Raw genomic sequence first — 19,331 nt, 5'->3', positions numbered from 1 at the left:
CAGAAAGGCCTATTGCTTGTCATATATGATACGTTAAACTGGTCCGAGCAATTAATAAACTGGTTTTGGACTTGTAAACCTGTCTTATTTCCAACCCTGCATGGGTATAAAGTCTCATGACAGCCATCTTAATACTTGTTTTCCCACCCTTTCTCTTACCATGGCCAACTTAGATTACCGGTGGTAGAAGGCTTGCCAACTTCACCCGAGCCCCATGTTAAAAAACGACTAGCAAAATCGCCCTAGTTCCTCCAACTTTCGCCGTTAGGTGCGCTACCAACCCAGTTTTCCTCTTAATGCTTTTCTATGGGAAAAAAAATTGGAAGTGGACTCGGTTTTGGAGCATTTTTAATATATTTACCGATTTTTTTCGTGGCCCAGTTTTAAATGAGAAGTCAAATAAGTTCTAATCTATATTTTGAGACCTATTTCATAATTTTCCGTCCGTTATTTGACGAATAATCAACATTCAAAGTTGGGGTTGTTTTTAAGGCGGATAAATTAAACTTATCGGAAAACCTAAGCCTTGGTTGTAATGTAAACTTCCTTCAAGACCGAGGCTTAACTCTAAACGGCGCATTTCTCCGCCTTAAAAACAACCCCAACTTTGAATGTTGGTTATTCGTCAAATAACGGAGGGAAAATTATGAAATTGGTCTCAAAATATAGACTAGAACTTACTTGACTTCTCATTTGGAACTCGGCCACGAAAAAAATCGGTAAATATATTAAAAATGATCCAAAACCGAGTCCACTTCCGAATTTTTTTTCCCATAGAAAAAGCATTAGGAGGAAAACTGGGCTGGTAGCGCACCTAACGGCGAAAGTCGGAACTAGGGGCGATTTTGTTAGTCGTTTCTTAACATGGGGCTTGGGTGAAGCTGGCAGCCCTTCTACCACCGGTAATCTAAGTTGGCCATGCCCTTACCCTATGACGTTTCTTAAGAAGGTGCCCATTCTCAACATCAGAAAGGAAACAGAGCCAAACCGACTCGACCGTTTGAATTTCAGGAGCCAATTAGAGAAACACATTTATTGTTTTATTTTAACACTAAATTGAATCACCTGATATTCAGGCGATTATACATTTTACATTAGAATACAGAAAAATAACTCGAGTATCAAAAGCTCGTGGAAAAAAGATGTTTCCCCGAACCCACCACACTTAAAGATCTTCAATATCCAAAAGAGGATCATTATCATCCCCATCAGATGAACTTGAATCATCATAGTGCCTGATATACGAATCTCTCACTGATTTTAGAATCGGAAAAAAATTAAATTAATTAATTAGCTTTCAAAAATAGTTTTACGAAGATGACAACCCAATCTAAGCCTATCATTACTTGGTTACATGCTAAGTCTAACCACTAAGACTGACCTGGAGGACGGCAAACTACTTTTGTGTCATCATCGCACTCAAGATGATCCACATGAAGCTTTATGTACCACTTCTACAAATAATTAAAATATTATTACCGCCACAAATTAGAAATGCAAAACTGTAGTTTAATTCAGGGTTCATACAACTTTTGGAAAACAAATTTGTTTTCTCTGAGATTTCCAGGTTTTTCCCCATATACTTCCCTGAATTTTCCAGGTTTTTCCCGTATATGGAGTATCCTATGGAGCAAATGTTAACGAAAGAGGTGGGTGGGGGCAAATAGGACTATTACATAATCAAAGGACATCCCCGTATCTCTAATATAACCAGAGTTATGAGCCTCCAAAGTATTGTGTAATGTCAATCCTATGGAGGGAATGTTTATGAACATTTTGCTTAATTACTCGGCCCCTGTTTGACGTAAATTTCCCTGATTTCCCTGAATTTTACTAAAAATTCTAAATTTCCCTGATTTCCCTGAATTTTACTAAAAAAATTCCCTGATTTCCCTGAATTTTACTAAAAATTCTAAATTTCCCTGATTTCCCTGAATTTTACTAAAAATTCTAAATTTCCCTGATTTCCCTGAATTTTACTAAAAATTCTAAATTTCCCTGATTTCCCTGAATTTTACTAAAAAAAATTCCCTGATTTCCCTGAATTTTACTAAAATTCTAAATTTCCCTGAATTTTACTAAAAATTCTAAATTTCCCTGAATTTTACTAAAATTCTAAATTTCCCTGAATTTTACTAAAAATTCTAAATTTCCCTGAATTTTACTAAAAATTCTAAATTTCCCTGAATTTTACTAAAAATTCTAAATTTCCCTGAATTTTACTAAAAATTCTAAATTTCCCTGAATTTTACTAAAAATTCTAAATTTCCCTGATTTCCTTGAATTTTACTAAAAATTCTAAATTTCCCTGATTTCCCTGAATTGTACTAAAAATTCTAAATTTCCCTGATTTCCTTGAATTTTACTAAAAATTCTAAATTTCCCTGATTTCCCTGAATTTTACTAAAAATTCTAAATTTTCCTGATTTTCCCTGAATTTTACTAAAAATTCGAAATTTCCCCGAGTTTTCCCTGAGGTTTTTGTCAACTATATATTTCCCAGACAATTCCAGCTTTTCCAGGTTTGTATGAACCCTGAAATCTAATACCTTATCAGTTGATTTTGTCAATCTTGGCCATTTTTGACCTACGTTACATTTCCCCAACTTAAATTTGACTTTTTCTGGAAGACTTTCAATGCTACTGGATCCAGCATCGACATCATCAAATAAATCTTCATTAAAGTCGTAGAATTTATTTCCGTGAATTGTTCTAAAATTATTATAATTTGTTTTTAAGCTAAGCTATTGCAGCGCTGAAAAACATTTTGGGCAGTACATACTGAAAGGATATGAACTTCTCTGAAATTTCAGCTGAATAATCAGAACATGATGGAAGTTCAATGTGAACTATTACTAGTTCATCAGTCTGAAACCACGTTGTCTTGGGATAGTGTTTTCCATCAGTGGTTAATTGACGTATTGGGTTTAACGTAGAATGTCCGTTTTCAACAGATTTAGGCTCTAAACCTTGATTATAACCACGCAATCTTTCAATTATTTCTTTATCCATTCCTGCCCATTCAAGGAATGCATTATTCTCAAATTCCAAGTTGAGTTTGTCAGTCTCTGATAATAAGTCACTTTCTTCTCCAGAGTCCTACGTACATTGTCGTAATTCATTTTTGTTAACGCTTGATTAAATAAGATCGATGACTGTTTTTCATAGTTACATTTTTGTCATCAATATTAAGCGTGGTATCCTTCAAATCTTTGCTATTCATGTCTTTAGCCAATCTTCGTTTCACTAACTCCAATCCTAATGAGGCATCATTCTCAATAAAGTGTAACGTTACAGAGCACGGATGATCATCCATGGTCGTTTGAACAACCTGAAAATTGAGTTCATAACATATGTTACTAGCAAATATTTGAATAATTTTTTATTAGGACTGTACGAGTCCGAGTCCTTGGACTCGCATTGGACTCGATTAACAATTTTGGATTTTGAGGACTCGCGAGTACTGTGTAATTGGACTCAAGGATTCGGCGAGTCCAGTCTTCCACTACTCCAGGGTTCATACAGCTTTTGGAAAACAAATTTCCCTGAGATTTCCAGGTTTTTTTGAATTTCCCCATATACAGGAAATTTCCCTGAGATTTCCAGATTTTTTTGAGTTTCCCCATATACAGGAAATTTCCCTGAGATTTCCAGATTTTTTTTAATTTCCCCATATACAGGAAATTTCCCTGAGATTTCCAGATTTTTTTTAATTTCCCCATATACAGGAAATTTCCCTGAGATTTCCAGATTTTTTTGAATTTCCCCATATATAGGAAATTTCCCTGAGATTTCCAGATTTTTTTGAATTTCCCCATATACAGGAAATTTCCCTGAGATTTCCAGATTTTTTTGAATTTCCCCATATACAGGAAATTTCCCTGAGAGTTCCAGGTTTTTTGAATTTCCCCATATACAGGAAATTTCCCTGAGATTTCCAGATTTTTTTGAATTTCCCCATATACAGGAAATATCCCTGAGATTTCCAGGTTTTTTTGAATTTCCCCATATACAGGAAATTTCCCTGAGATTTCCAGGTTTTTTTGAATTTCCCCATATACAGGAAATTTCCCTGAGATTTCCAGGTTTTTTTGAATTTCCCCATATACAGGAAATTTCCCTGAGATTTCCAGATTTTTTTGAATTTCCCCATATACAGGAAATTTCCATATTTTTTGAATTTCCCCATATACAGGAAATTTCCCTGAGATTTCCAGATTTTTTTTGAACTTCCCCATATACAGGAAATTTCCCTGAGATTTCCATATTTTTTTGAATTTCCCCTTATACAGGAAATTTCCCTGAGATTTCCAGATTTTTTTTGAACTTCCCCATATACAGGAAATTTCCCTGAGATTTCCATATTTTTTTGAATTTCCCCATATACAGGAAATTTCCCTGAGAATTCCAGATTTTTTTGAATTTCCCCATATACAGGAAATTTCCCTGAGATTTCCAGGTTTTTTTTAATTTCCCCATATACAGGAAATTTCCCTGAGATTTCCAGATTTTTTTGAATTTCCCCATATACAGGAAATTTCCCTGAGAATTCCAGATTTTTTTGAATTTCCCCATATACAGGAAATTTCCCTGAGAATTCCAGATTTTTTTGAATTTCCCCATATACAGGAAATTTCCCTGAGATTTCCAGGTTTTTTCTAATTTCCCCATATACAGGAAATTTCCCTGAGATTTCCAGGTTTTTTCCCCATATACTTCCCTTTTTGCTTAATTACTTGGCCCCTGTTTGACGTAAATTTCCCTGAATTTTACTAAAAATTCTAAATTTCCCTGAGTTTTCCCTGAGGTTTTTGTCAACTATTTATTTCCCTGATTATTCCAGGTTTTCCCTGTTTTCCAGGTTTGTATGAACCCTGCTACTCCCACTTGGACTCGTAACCTAAAAATTAGGAATCGCACACGTGTATTTTTCATACCTTGAGTAATAGCGGGCGGTAAATATCATCATCGTCGTCTTCTCGGGTCATATCACAAAATGAGTCAATAGCTAACTCGCTCCATTGTCCATTCGCCGCTTTTACACCAGCGAGAGAACATTTAACAGCTTGGAACGGTAAATCTTGTACAATATCAGGCGGCATTTCATACACATCATTAAAAACAGCGGAACCGTTATCACCAAAATCAAGAAAATAAAGTTGAACCATATCTTCGTATACTTGCGTAATGCGAGCTCGGTACCACCTGCTTATTGGGAAAAAAAAAGTTATATTGGACAATGTGTACCTTTTTTAAGAGGTTATAGGTTATTTACCGTCCTTCGGAGTTTAATGGCGCAATAACAACATCATCTTTTTTGATTGATACAGCTTTCTTAAGCTTTTGTTCTAGACACAGTTTATTTATCAAGTTATTCAGATCTGTCAGTTTTCCTGAGAAGTTTTGGGAAGGAACCGCGTAGAAGAGATTAGGGGATTGCACTGAAGTCACGAATACTTCGTTAACAGAGTTGGATTCAAAGGATTCGTAAGTGATAAACATCGAAAATGGTATTGTCTGAACTTCTAAAATTATTATAAATTTAGCATTGTTTTCATAAACTCTTTAAAGGGAGGGTGAAGTAGAAAATCAAGTGATTTTTTATCGATTCTTCTACTAATTATAAGTCCAGTCTGCATAGTGAAACATTCAGGAAATACTTCGGAATGATTTTAAAATTCAAATTGGGTTCAGATTTTAAGGATAATTTTAAATAAGGTCCTCCGACCAATCGCGTAACGCCCTGCCTTTTTGTTAACAAAATTCTCGTGGCACGCTCCATGTCTCGTGCCACGATTATCACGTCGCGCGCGAATTTTATCAAATCTCGTGCTTAATTTCATTCAAAACGGAACGTGCCACGAGAATTTTGTTAATAAAAAGGCAGGGCGTTACGCGATTGGTCGGAGGGGCTTATTTCAAATTATCTTTAAAATCAGAACCTAATTTGAATTTTAAAATCATTGGGAAGTATTTCCTGAATGTTTCACTATGCAGGCTGCTCTTATAATTAGTAGAAGAATCGATAAAAAATCACTTGATTTTCTACTTCACCCTCCCTTTAAAATAAAGTTTGCGAAAGAAGTTTTAGTTTACCAATGGGACTTTTCTTCCACGATATAACACCATCGCACATTTTTTGCAACAGTTCAATATGATTTGGATTTGCAATTGCCAAATTTTGGGACTTGAGTCTCATTACGAGTGACGAGTTAAAATCGGAACGCGTCCCCAAATTCGTGACATAAATGCAATCTCTCAACGACATGACAACCTACAAATTTATTTAAGATGAGTAAAAATGATTTGTCCAACGTACGTCAACTCCGAAAGTTCATTGCTTAAGTACCTTGCCAATCAATGTACGGTTACTGATAAGTTCGCTAACGTAAGTATCAGCTTGAGCCGTCCACAGATTACTACCATCAATGGGTTTCACCTTACAAATCCTTATCTTAACGGCTTGAGGTAGAAATGAAGAAAAACTCTTTGGTAAAACGAAAACATCGCCTAATTCCGCTGTTCTAGTCCATCCATAATCAATTGAGAATACTTCAACTTTTTGCGTCAAGCCCTTCTTTACAGGATGCACCTTTATAAAGAATTAAGGTATACCCGACATTTCCCTTTTAAGGTCGAGCTAAAGCCAACTTGGGCAGGGGGGAGGGGTTGTTCATATGCCTTTAGTTTCTGCTCATTTCCAAGCAAGTGTTTCAAATAAAAAATTTCAAGACTTTACAAACTGAAAGACAACATTTCAAAGATTACAACAAAATTGTGAAAAACTTTTATTTTTGAAATTACATTAAGTTAAATGACATTAAATTTAAAGTTACTAATTCCAATATATCTTGTCTTTCCGTCGTTTAAATTGCATAAAATTTTGCATACACGCGCATTTATACCTACGCTAGTGGTTAATCGAGACACTTTTGCAAAATGTCAATTATTTAACTAATTAAGCGAATAAATTAATTTAATTACTGACTTAATTAGTTAAATAATTGACATTTTCCAAAACTGTCTCGATTAACCACTAGCGTAGGTGTAAATGCGCGTTTATGCAAAATTTTATGCAATTTAAACGACGGAAAGACAAGATATATTGGAATTAGTAACTTTTAATTTAATGTCATTTAACTTTATGTAATTTCAAAAATAAAAGTTTTTCACAATTTTGTTGTAATCTTTGAAATGTTGTCTTTCGGTTTGTAAAGTCTTGAAATTTTTTAATTGAAACACTTGCTTGGAAATGAGCAGAAACTAAAGGCATATGAACAACCCCTCCCCCCCTTCCCAAGTTGGCTTTAGCTCAACGTAACACGTTGCATTACCTTTGTTATTTTAACTCGACAATATGAACCACCAACGATTCTTACGGCGCATAAATCACCAACAACAGGATTGCTAACCATTTCTTTAATTTTGAAATTTTGAAAATGATCTTGCAATTTAAAATTCAAATCGGCAAATTGGTCCCGAGATCGGGTTACAACATCTCCGGTTTCCGAGTCTTGATGACTCAAAATATTTGCGTAGAAAAGACCAGCATTGACAACGAATTTAACAAGAATTTTAATAATTCCAAAATGAGGATATTGCGGAAGAGGTTGATCTATTTCCGCGAAAAATTTGTGACGAAGTCTACAAAAATCTTTCACGTCACAATTTCCAAACGCTAAAAGATTGTGGCATAATTCCCTGGTAAGGAGTTCCTTCTCAGCCAAATCGCGTAGTTTCGTTGAAATTGGATACTTTAAGCTCTTCATGATCCGTTTTAATTCGTAACACTGATGACAGTTGACGTTATTTATAATGACATGTGATACGCCATCCTTTTTTCCCGATCCCGATGTTTCCATTTCCATTTTCATTTCACTTTCGTTGGACTTGATAACGTCTTGAAGGCAACTAAACCGATTACTGAATTGTAATTTCGATACATCAGGAACATTGTAATGAATAAGGCACTCGGCGTTGGTGATATTTAACAAATGTAAAATTGCATCGGATATCACGATTATCGGGTTATTCTTAGAAGCGGCGGACATGTTCCATTGATGTTTGATATCCTCCATTTCGTAAATAACCATTTTTTCATGCACCATTAAACATTCGTGGGAATTCAGCTTTAATAAATTTCCTAGCCTTTGAACTTTTTCATAATCAGATGCGCAAATGACTGTATTGCGAGTCGGAGCATTACGAAGAATTGCTAAAATTGCCGCGTGTTCTTGATTCAATTCCGTTATTTGAATGTGAAATTTAATTTCGGAATATATAGCGGCTTCCAAAAATATGGAAAAATATAGCAAGGGATTGGGCATCAATTTAACGAAGGATTTGACACCACGTGACCATGAAGTTGTACAAACGATAATTTGATAAATTGTTGTTGCCTCTTCGCCTCTATGAGTAACTGCCCTTTTAAATTCACTAATAATTTTCAGCAACTGAAAATTATGAGTAAAAAATAAAATAAAATTGTAATTAATGTTCGCTTAAAGGGAGGGTGAAATGGAAAATCAAGTGATTTTTTATCGATTCTTCTTCTAATTATAAGACCAGTCTGCATAGTGAAACATTCAGGAAATACAGTCTCCGAATGATTTTAAAATTCAAATTAGGTTCCGATTTTAAGAATAATTTGAAATAAGCCCCTCCGACCAATCGCGTAACATCCTGCCTTTTTATTAACAAAATTCTCGTGGCACGCTCCGTGTCTCGCTCCACGATTGTCACATCGGGCGCGAATTTTATCAAATCTCGTGATAAATTTCATTCGACACGGAACGTGCCACGATAATTTTATTAATAAAAAGGCAGGGCGTTACGCGATTGGTCGGAGGGTCTTATTTAAAATTATCCTTAAAATCTGAACCTAATTGAATTTTAAAATCTTTCGGAGATATTTCCCGAATGTTTCACTATGCAGACTGGTCTTATAATTAGTAAAAGAATCGATAAAAAAATCACTTGATTTTCCACTTCACCCTCCCTTTAATTAATAAAGTGAACAATTTCTAATACGAACGTCTTTTAGAAATATTTCAATCAGATAATTGGCTTCTTCTAATATAAGATGGCAACAACGGTCAATAATGTCAATACCAGTGTCACTATCAATTAGTTTCGTAATCATGGACGGTGTCGCTACAAGAACAGTGTAACCTTTCAGCAGATCAACCTATATTATACAACATTACCTTCTGAGCTAATTAATTAATATATGATTAATATATTTAAACTAACGATTTTATCTTCAATTTTATCCCCGCCATGAAGAGTAGTTATATAATTTCGTTGCCTAAATGTTCCAAACATATTAAATTGAGCTTGTACTTCCTGACAAGATTTCCAATCAGTGCATAAGACAATTACAATTGGCTGCGAAATTAATTAATTAATGCCAATTAGCGCGTTTTCTTCATTAATATTATTAAAGGGACTGCAAAGAAAGCATCGGCGGGTGGGTTAATTTTTTTTAAAATACGTCACAAGCACCACGTGACGCCAAGTTACAAAGACTCCAAATGGAGTAGAACTGGACACCTAGTCATTGGTTTTCGCGAGATTTTTTTTTTTTTTTTTTCCACCTACTAACACTAGTGCTTAGCCGTTAGGCCTTGAGCACCAGGAAGAGTTGAGCGGGAGACCCTACGCGGCCCAGCACTGACGGGGGCCGCTAGGTCGTATGTGAAGAAGCAGGGAAGGAAATGAGGTTTACTTGGGAGGTGACGGAAGGTGGAATTGGGGTAAGTCACCTCCGGCGGACACGGGACAGTCGGCACCTATAGGGTAGGATCGCCGACATGTGTCGTATTCCCTCAAACTTTGCCGCCCAGAAGCTTGGCTTACAGGAGTGCGCCACACTCCCGGCTTTTTTTTTTTTTCGCGAGATTGCAGCTCGCCAATTCCCTTAAGTGGTAGTTTTCGAAATAAAACCAACTAAGCTTCTTTTAACCACGCCTTTTCTCAGTCACGTGCCTGTGACGTATTTCAAATAATGAGATTGCAGCGCCAATTCCCTTAAGTGGTAGTTTTCGAAATAAAACCAACTAAGCTTCTTTTAACCACGCCTTTTCTCAGTCACGTGCCTGTGACGTATTTCAAATAATGAGATTGCAGCGCCAATTCCCTTAAGTGGTAGTTTTCGAAATAAAACCAACTAAGCTTCTTTTAACCACGCCTTTTCTCAGTCACGTGCCTGTGACGTATTTCAAATAATTTCTACCCACCCGCCAATATCTTCTTTACAGACCCTTTAAGTTAATCGTCACCAACCCCTGGCCCATCGGGTAAGTATTTGTACTCTTCGGTCTGCCGGATTTGATTTAAAATAGGTATAATGTAACCCGCACTTTTCCCTGAATTTTTTAAACCAACAGCTACGCAACTTCGACTTCTTTGAACAGCTGGCCATAAATAAGTCTGTAGTTCAGTTGGAATTTTTATACCCGCATTTTCCAATGACTAAATAATTAATACACAATAAAATAAATTTTATAATAAGGAATAGCTCTGGGAATTAATAGTAATTAAATCAATTTGTTTTACTCGAACAATTGGCTCTTCGAAACAGTATTCTTCGATTTTCTCTAAAGGTTTGGGTGGATTCGATCCATAAGTTATAATACGTGTAGGTGATGATTTTGCTTTGTCATTGTTAACGTTATCAAAAGTAGACATTGAACTTGAAGAAAAAAACAATTGCAAGTTCGGTAAATAAATGTTTTTAAAGGGAGGGTGAAGTAGAAAATCAAGTGATTTTTTATCGATTCTTCTACTAATTATAAGACCAGTCTGCATAGTGAAACATTCAGGAAATACGCCCTGCCTTTTTATTAATTAACAAAATTCTCTTGGCACGTTCCATGTCTCGCGCCACGAATATCACGTCGCGCGCGAATTTTATCAAATCTCGTGCTAAATTTCATTCGACACGGAACGTGCCACGAGAATTTTGTTAGTAAAAAGGCAGGGCGTTACGCGATTGATCGGAGGGGCTTATTTCAAATTATCTTTAAAATCAGAACCTAATTTGAATTTTAAAATCATTCGGAAGTATTTCCTGAGTGTTTTACTATGCAGACTGGTCTTATATTTAGTAGAAGAATCGATAAAAAAATCACTTGATTTTCTACTTCACCCTCCCTTTAAAGGAATTATTCAGGTAACGTAACATTATACCTTAAAAGAACGGTATTTTCCGAAAAAAATTCTTTTATCACAAAATAATTAGAATTTAATTAGTCTTAAAAACGAGGACTACTGCGCCATCCGCCATTGCTTTAGTGATGTCTGCTAAATCGAACCCATGCACCTAACCCTTACGGCCTGTGAGAATTCAACCAATCCCGTAGAGGTAAGAGGTTCTGGCTAGCAGACGCAGTAGCCCTCGTTATTAAGACTAATTAAATGCTAATTATTTTGCAATAAGATATCATTTATTACTTTTCCTTTTATATTTAGAAAAAGGTCGTTCTTTTGGGGTATAACGTTATGCTACCTGTATTTTCCTTTAAAGGGAGGGTGAAGTAGAAAATCAAGTAATTTTTTATCGATTCTTCTTCAAATTATAAGATCATTCTGCATAGTGAAACATTCAGGAAATACTTCCGAATGATTTAAAAAGTCAAATTAGGTTCAGATTTTAAGGATAATTTAAATAAGGACCTCCGACCAATCGCGTAACGCCCTGCCTTTTTGTTAACAAAATTCTCGTGGCATGTTCCGTGTCGAATGAGATTTGATAAAATTTGCGAGCGACGTGACAATCGTGGCGCAGACATGGAGCGTGCCACGAGAATTTTGTTAATAAAAAGCCAGGGCGTTACGCGATTGGTCGGAGGTCCTTCTTTAAAATTATCCTTAAAATCTGAACCTAATTTGAATTTTAAAATCATTCGGAAGAATTCCATATGCAGACTGGTCTTTTAATTAGTAGAAGAATCGATAAAAAATCGCTTGATTTTCTACTTCACCCTCCATTTAAGACTTATCATTTACCTTCGATTGGTTTGGTAAGTATTATCAGTTGAAAACTGAACGTTTTTACGAAAAAAGGACTGAATGTCCGATTGTTCAATTTCACTTGCAATATCAAAGTCGTTCTTTTTATCAACATTTACAAAACTATCTGAAGCAACTCGACGCGTCAGATTAGGTGGCAATGGTTTCAATAAGGCCGGGTCAAGATTTCCCGATTTCTTCGAAATTTCCGTGTTTTCATCACTTTTCGATCCTTTCAATTGCGTATATTTGTCGTATCTTGAAAAACCTACCGCTGACGATTCAACTAAAGATGGCTTCCGAGAAATTTTGACACCGTCATTTTCTAACTTATCACTAACATTCCGAGATTTCTGACATTTTTTAGAAAGTTCCAAGTATTTGTCAATGGGAACACCACGCGAACTACGAGAACTATTTTGAGAAGAAAGTCTTTCTGAATCATTATTAACAGTTGAAATACTTCCACTTGAAACGGAACCCTAATTTCAAACGCGCAATAAAAAAAACACGTCTTAAGTGACTAATATAGTTTGCCGAAAATTTCACAAACGATACTTGGTAGTTTATTGAATAAAAACTAAGGTGTTCAAATCAATGCGCGATAGAAAGGGATTATTTCCAGTAGTGTGCGAGTACTCATTAAGTTCGAGTATCGAGCTGAGTACTCGACTCGATAACAACATATGAAATTCTTTATGATACGTGGACTTGGCTCTGCTCGAAACCGAAAAAACGGGACTCGGACTCGGCTCGAAAACCCATAAAAACGGGACTCGGATTCGGCTCGAAAACCCATAAAAACGGGACTCGGACTCGGCTCGAAAACCCATAAAAACGGGACTCGGACTCGGCTCGAAAACCCATAAAAACAGGACTCTGATTCGGCTCGAAAACCCATAAAAACGGGACTCGGACTCGGCTCGGAAACCCATAAAAACGGGACTCGGACTCGGCTCGAAAACCCATAAAAACGGGACTTGGACTCGGCTCGAAAACCGAAAAATAAACGGGACTCGGACTCTGCTCGAAAACCGAAAAAACGGGACTCGGACTCGGCTCGAAAACCGAAAAAAAAACGGGACTCGGACTCGGCTCGAAAACCGAAAAAAAACGGGACTCGGACTCGGCTCGAAAACCGAAAAAAAAAACGGGACTCGGACTCGGCTCGAAAACCCATAAAAACGGGACTCGGACTCGGCTCGAAAACCGAAAAAACGGGACTCGGACTCGGCTCGAAAACCGAAAAAACGGGACTCGGACTCGGCTCGAAAACCGAAAAAACGGGACTCGGACTCGGCTCGAAAACCGTAAAAAAAACGGGACTCGGACTCGGCTCGAAAACCGAAAAAAAAAAACGGGACTCGCACACTACTGACGATTTCACAAACTTTATTGTGAAAGCGATAACCAAGCTTTGAAAAATGTAATTTATTTAACAATGAAATAATATACTAAAGAAAGGACACCTTGATACGAATGAAAATGCCTATACCAAGTAGGTAAACTTAATATCTTACGTTTTCCCATTCTTCTTTGTCATCTTTGAGTTGCTCTACGTTATTTACATTTTCATTAAAAGTGGTAAAACTTTCTGGTAGCTTGACAGGGGCAAAATATTGAGCGACACCCCCACGACCAAAGCCATGTTTTGGCACCATGAAAGACGGTTTTTGAAATGGCGAAGCGTAAGGCACTTTTAAAATAGGAACATTGGTTTTTGGACTTTTGACAGGGCTAGAATCAATATGTTTCTCCATAGTTGATGGACCCTTAGCTTCCATAGTTGACGGACCCTTAGCTTCCATAGTTGACGGACCCTTAGCTTCCATAGCTGACGGACCCTTAGCTTCCATAGCTGACGGACCCTTAGCTTCCATAGTTGACGGACCCTTAGCTTCCATAGCTGACGGACCCTTAGCTTCCATAGTTGACGGACCCTTAGCTACCATAGTTGACGGACCCTTAGCTACCATAGTTGACGGACCCTTAGCTTCCATAGTTGACGGACCCTTAGCTTCCATAGTTGACGGACCCTTAGCTACCATAGTTGACGGACCCTTAGCTACCATAGTTGACGGACCCTTAGCTTCCATAGTTGACGGACCCTTAGCTTCCATAGTTGACGGACCCTTAGCTTCCATAGTTGACGGACCCTTAGCTTCCATAGCTGACGGACCCTTAGCTTCCATAGTTGACGGACCCTTAGCTTCCATAGTATTTAGATTCTCTCCAGCTTCAACGCCATCTTGTGGACTTTGGCAGCGACTCTGCTGTTTCTCATTATCACCCAAGCTTGAAACGATCCGTTCCTGACTCTGAGCCATGCTTTGCATTGACAATTTGTTCAACAATTTTCGGCGACCAATACTGAGACTATGAGGCAAAGATTGATTTAAAACTGGAGTAGGGGACAATTCTCTGGGAACGTTAGAATCCCCGCAAGAAAAAGGGGCGGGGCTTGGTCTTCTTGATAATGAAGCGTTTGATGTAATACTGTCTTTTACATCTGGCTGTATACTACTCTGAAATATTTTAAGTCACGTGTTTGTTTTAAACACCAATTTTTTAAATGTTAGAATATTTTCTGAACTCGAACATTAAGCCTTTGTCAGGCTAAACTAAAACTACGTCACGACTTTGCTCTACGAATGTTTATTTTTAAATGTTAGAATATTTTCTGAACTCGAACATTAAGCCTTTGTCAGGGTTAACTAAAACTACATCACGACTTTGCTCTAGGCCTACGAATGTTTTTTCTTACTTGTTCAATGGCTGAAAGCCAATTTGTCACTCTGTCAGGCGTGTTTCCAAGACCAACGTTTTCGTTCCCGATATTGGAATTCTCTATAGAACCATTGTAATCTAGAATATTATAGAAAATTCTACCAAAAGATGATAGATACTTAACGTACCATTAGAGGGAATAAGTTCCTCATCAAGCCAAGCATAAGAATGATCGACTAATTCGACGTTTAAACAAATTTCTTCATCGTCTATGGAATACATGTTTCCATAGAATTTTCCATTCTCATCAAATTGGGTGATTTGAATAGGAACAGTAGTTGACTCTAAGACAATGGAAAATGGTGTTAATTAATTGTGATCAATTATTTTTAGAGGTGTGCGAGCGCCAATTTTTAGGTGCGAGTCGTCAAATATAACTTTTTTGTACTCGCGAGTCCTCAAATATAATTATTTTGTACTCGCGCGTCCTCAAATATAATTTTTTTTTGTACTCGCGCGTCCTCAAATATAATTTTTTTTTGTACTCGCGCGTCCTCAAATATAATTTTTTTTTGTACTCGCGCGTCCTCAAATATAATTTTTTTTTGTACTCGCGCGTCCTCAAATATAATTTTTGTACTCGCGCGTCCTCAAATATAATTTTTTTGTACTCGCGCGTCCTCAAATATAATTTTTTTGTACTCGCGCGTCCTCAAATATAATTTTTTCGTACTCGCGCGTCCTCAAATATAATTTTTTTTGTACTCGCGAGTCCTCAAATATAATTATTTTGTACTCGCGCGTCCTCAAATATAATTTTTTTTTGTACTCGCGCGTCCTCAAATATAATTTTTTCGTACTCGCGCGTCCTCAAATATAATTTTTTCGTACTCGCGCGTCCTCAAATATAATTTTTTTTGTACTCGCGCGTCCTCAAATATAATTTTTTTTGTACTCGCGCGTCCTCAAATATAATTTTTTTTGTACTCGCGCGTCCTCAAATATAATTTTTTTTTGTACTCGCGCGTCCTCAAATATAATTTTTTTTGTACTCGCGCGTCCTCAAATATAATTTTTTTTTTGTACTCGCGCGTCCTCAAACATAATTTTTTTGTACTCGCGCGTCCTCAAATATAATTTTTTTTTGTACTCGCGCGTCCTCAAATATAATTTTTTTTGTACTCGCGCGTCCTCAAATATAATTTTTTTTTGTACTCGCGCGTCCTCAAATATAATTTTTTCGTACTCGCGCGTCCTCAAATATAATTTTTCCGTACTCGCGCGTCCAGCGAATCCTCAAATATAATTTTTCTTGTACTCGCGAGTCCAGCGACTCCTCAAATATAATTTTTCTTTGTACTCGCGAGTCCTCAAATATAACTTTTTGTACTCGCGAGTCCTCACAAAAGGTTAATCGAGTCCAAAATTTGTGCTTGCACAGGACTAATTATTTTCTTATAACCTTACTGGATAAAAATTCCCGGACAAATGTTTCAGCTGCAGTATCCCATTTTTGGGCTTTCCTGAAATTATTTAAGTGTAATTTAAATTAATTAAAACTATTAAATTTCAACTGTAACTATTCATTACCCGCGCCTCATAATCATGTTATCTCCAAATTGCAAACTTAATGGCTTTAACGCTGATAAGACAAACTCAAAGGCTTGAAATGGAACTTTAAACACCTTATCATCATCAGCTATTCTTATCCTGAAATTTTAACTTTTCTTGATATAATTTAATGTGAATTAATTTTAATTAAATCGAGAAAACGTACGCCTTTGAGGACACAGTTTCAGTTGTGCCATAATCCAACAAATAAACGCTGAAAGAAATTAATTGTTAAAAATTCGATACATAATTTAATAGACTAGTGCAGGGAGCCCACTCTGAAATTTCAATTCCTTATAGGAAAAATAGGAATTTTTTCCCGGGATTATAGGATTTTATAGGAGAAAAAATGTGTTTTTATAGGAAAATATAGGACTAAAAATGCTCATATTTAATACAATTTTGGGGCTTAAACTATGTAGAAAAATCTCAAAAAAGAAAAAAAACTAATTGGATTTTACTTAAATATAATAGAAACTAGCTGTTACCCACGGCGTCGCTCGCGTGTAATTATAACTTCCATCTAAAATGATATAAAGAATGGGTAGATTTTACTGATGACTAATATTTTTTTAGCACCCTAGGAGCGAAGGCACTCGGCACAGTCCGTCAGCCCGTCGGAACATTTTTTATTACTTTTCACGCGGACATTATTCCATAAAGAAGGGTTTTTAAGTTTTTGGCCGCCATTTTAAAAGATGGCAACAAATCGAACCCAAAAGACCATTCATCCCGTCTATAGGTTAAAGAATACGTGCCAAATATTTGCGAAATCGGTTGAAACGCGCGGACTTTGTGGCATAGAGAAGTTTTTATATTTCTGGGCGCCATTTTTTAAGATGGCGGCGGATTGGAAAAATCTTTCTTAGTACGCGCCTACTACTTAAGAGTAACGTTCCTGCAAATTTTCAGCCTTCTAGGGCAAGCGGTTTGGGCTGGGCGTTGATTATCAGTCAGTCTGTCAGTCAGTCAGTCAGGACTTTGATTTATATAGATATAGATAGATAGATAAAAAATAGTAAGCGAGCTCCGCAATTTCGGTGTCTATTCAAATGTCATATCAATAAAAACAGCTAAATTTTGATAAATTTGATGCTAAACTATAGGAAAACTTGGACTATGTCAAAAATATAGGATATTATAGGACCTTTCATGAAATTGTAGGATATTATAGGACTGGTTCAAAAATATTGGGATTTATAGGAATTATAGGACCGGTGGGCTCCCTGCTAGTGGCACCCCATGTTATTTTCCCATAGACCCTAATGCAGTCAAAGCTGAGAGACTGCCATTACTCTATTATAAATTAATTACTTGATCATGGTTCCCTTTGATGTTTCAAAAAGACTTTCAACTCGTCCCCGATACCAAAGCTTTCCATTATTTGGTTTAATTAGAACATGCTAAAAATGGAGGATTTCTTAATTTATTCTAGCACTATTACATTTTGCTACGTACAGTTCCTTTCAGAGGAATAATAAAATTTTGAGGTACAATATCGCATTCATCGAAACGGCTAAGAATATGTTGTTCCAAATTCAAAAAATCTCGGGCACTCTTTGACATTGATGGATCAGGGGTTTCTCTTACTATGAATGTTACTGGATCAATTATCTACCATTGTTTAAAATATTATAGTTAATTAATCTATGCTATATATTATTGAATAGACTAATGGCACCCCATGTTATTTGTCCATAGACCATAATACTGTCAAAGCTGGGAAACTGCCATTACTCTATTTTAATATTGTTCTAATCTAACCTTAATTACAGTAACATAATGCTTTGCTAAACAATGAAGTTGAGTACTTCCACTCCCTTCTATGGCTTTTTTGACATTCTCTGCCATTTCTATAATCTATATTCAATAATTTGAAATAATTGAAAATTTTAAGTATTAAAGCAAAGCGCGGCGGGTTACGTGGTTCCCCTACAAGTTGACTTTCCTTACGAACTCCAGTTTTGGCTTGGCGAAGGTAGGAGATATTTGTTGGCGGGATTTATACGTGCACTTATAAATCCCGCCAAAACTGGAGTACAAGGGGAAAGTCAACTTGTACGGGAACCACGTGACCCGCCGCGCTTTGCTTTAATTTAAACACAAACTTCTAGAAATTCCGCGAAATTATTGACACGTGCTCACCGTCAAATTCAAAAAATGCAGATTTTTGGACTGGCTGATGAACTCAAGTATACCTAATACCTTTACCGGTTTTATAAAATTATTTTTCCATGCTGAGTTTCAAACTATTCAACAATAACAGAGAACAAAGGCTTTTAACTGTTAACACCAAATATGGCGGGAACCGTCACGCCAGACGCCGCGCCTTTACTGCAGTAGTACAATGCGACCGTTATTTCTAGGAGTAGACAGACTAGCAGACAGTTTTCACTTTTCCATACTCATTTTCCATAGAGTATTAGTATTGGAGTAAAAAGTAAAGTTGCTCGAAGAATGCAATAATTACTGTATGTAACCATAAATATTGCTCCATGGTGGCAGATTGCTTTTAAAAACTTCAGCACCATGAAGCGTTTGTCCCAATTGAAAGAGCAGAAGAAACCAAAAGTAAAACTAAACTATCTCGAACGACCAGGGTGGTAAATAAGGATTTTTTTAAAACTGGGCATTATGTCAGTGACCCCCCCTGGCCTGGTCCGTGACCATTGACCAGGGTGCGTCGTCTGCTAAACTAATGAAATTTATAAATAAAATATTTGAGTTAATGTCAAGACTCTGGTAATCCTTGAATTTTCTTAGTGGTCTCGTCTCTCGTGGACCAGGACCACTGAAGCCCCTCCGATTTTATTTTTAAACTGGAGCAGGCAATTTTTAAACTGGTCATTTGCCCCGTGTCATCGCCTCATTTCCCACGCTGTGAATGATGACTGCATCTGTTGTCAGCACGCGCAAAGCTAGGTCTCTATCTAACCTAGCTTTGTGCGTGCTGGCAAGAGACGAAAAACTTCAGGATTTAA

The 19,331-nt window shown here is 36.7% G+C and overlaps 1 protein-coding gene across 4 annotated transcripts; it reads right to left on the bottom strand.

Moving 5' to 3' along the window:
- Positions 1-1,018: 1,018 nt before the first annotated feature.
- Positions 1,019-18,778, bottom strand: LOC149708731 (putative ATP-dependent RNA helicase TDRD12). 4 transcript variants are annotated; one of them, XM_089864260.1, is made up of 25 exons: positions 18,496-18,778; positions 18,115-18,210; positions 17,809-17,964; positions 17,665-17,753; positions 16,517-16,564; positions 16,330-16,449; positions 16,207-16,262; positions 14,928-15,083; positions 14,777-14,859; positions 13,533-14,537; positions 12,010-12,494; positions 10,558-10,693; positions 10,285-10,473; positions 9,253-9,387; positions 9,035-9,187; positions 7,335-8,453; positions 6,350-6,592; positions 6,097-6,274; positions 5,276-5,522; positions 4,938-5,208; positions 3,173-3,331; positions 2,783-3,099; positions 2,550-2,712; positions 1,382-1,454; positions 1,019-1,254 (listed from the first exon to the last, which is right to left on the bottom strand). In XM_089864260.1, exons 2-25 carry the CDS (start codon positions 18,199-18,201, stop codon positions 1,166-1,168), a joined length of 5,757 nt encoding a protein of 1,918 aa, XP_089720386.1. In that variant the 5' UTR covers positions 18,202-18,210; positions 18,496-18,778; the 3' UTR covers positions 1,019-1,165. The 4 variants fall into 4 exon arrangements, with proteins under 4 accessions (XP_089720386.1, XP_089720384.1, XP_089720383.1 ...); XM_089864258.1 differs by having other exon boundaries at positions 5,276-5,525; positions 18,115-18,203; XM_089864257.1 differs by having other exon boundaries at positions 5,276-5,525; positions 18,496-18,777.
- Between the last annotated feature and the right edge of the window lie 553 nt (positions 18,779-19,331).

The sequence above is a fragment of the Phalangium opilio genome, unplaced genomic scaffold, assembly GCF_054372755.1.
Source record: "Phalangium opilio isolate 3A_F unplaced genomic scaffold, DU_Popi_V2 ptg000013l_1, whole genome shotgun sequence".
In the NCBI taxonomy this organism is placed as follows: Eukaryota; Metazoa; Arthropoda; class Arachnida; order Opiliones; family Phalangiidae; genus Phalangium; species Phalangium opilio.
The sequence above is the reverse complement of the archived record's forward strand: the minus strand, read 5'-3'. Positions and strand labels throughout refer to the sequence as shown.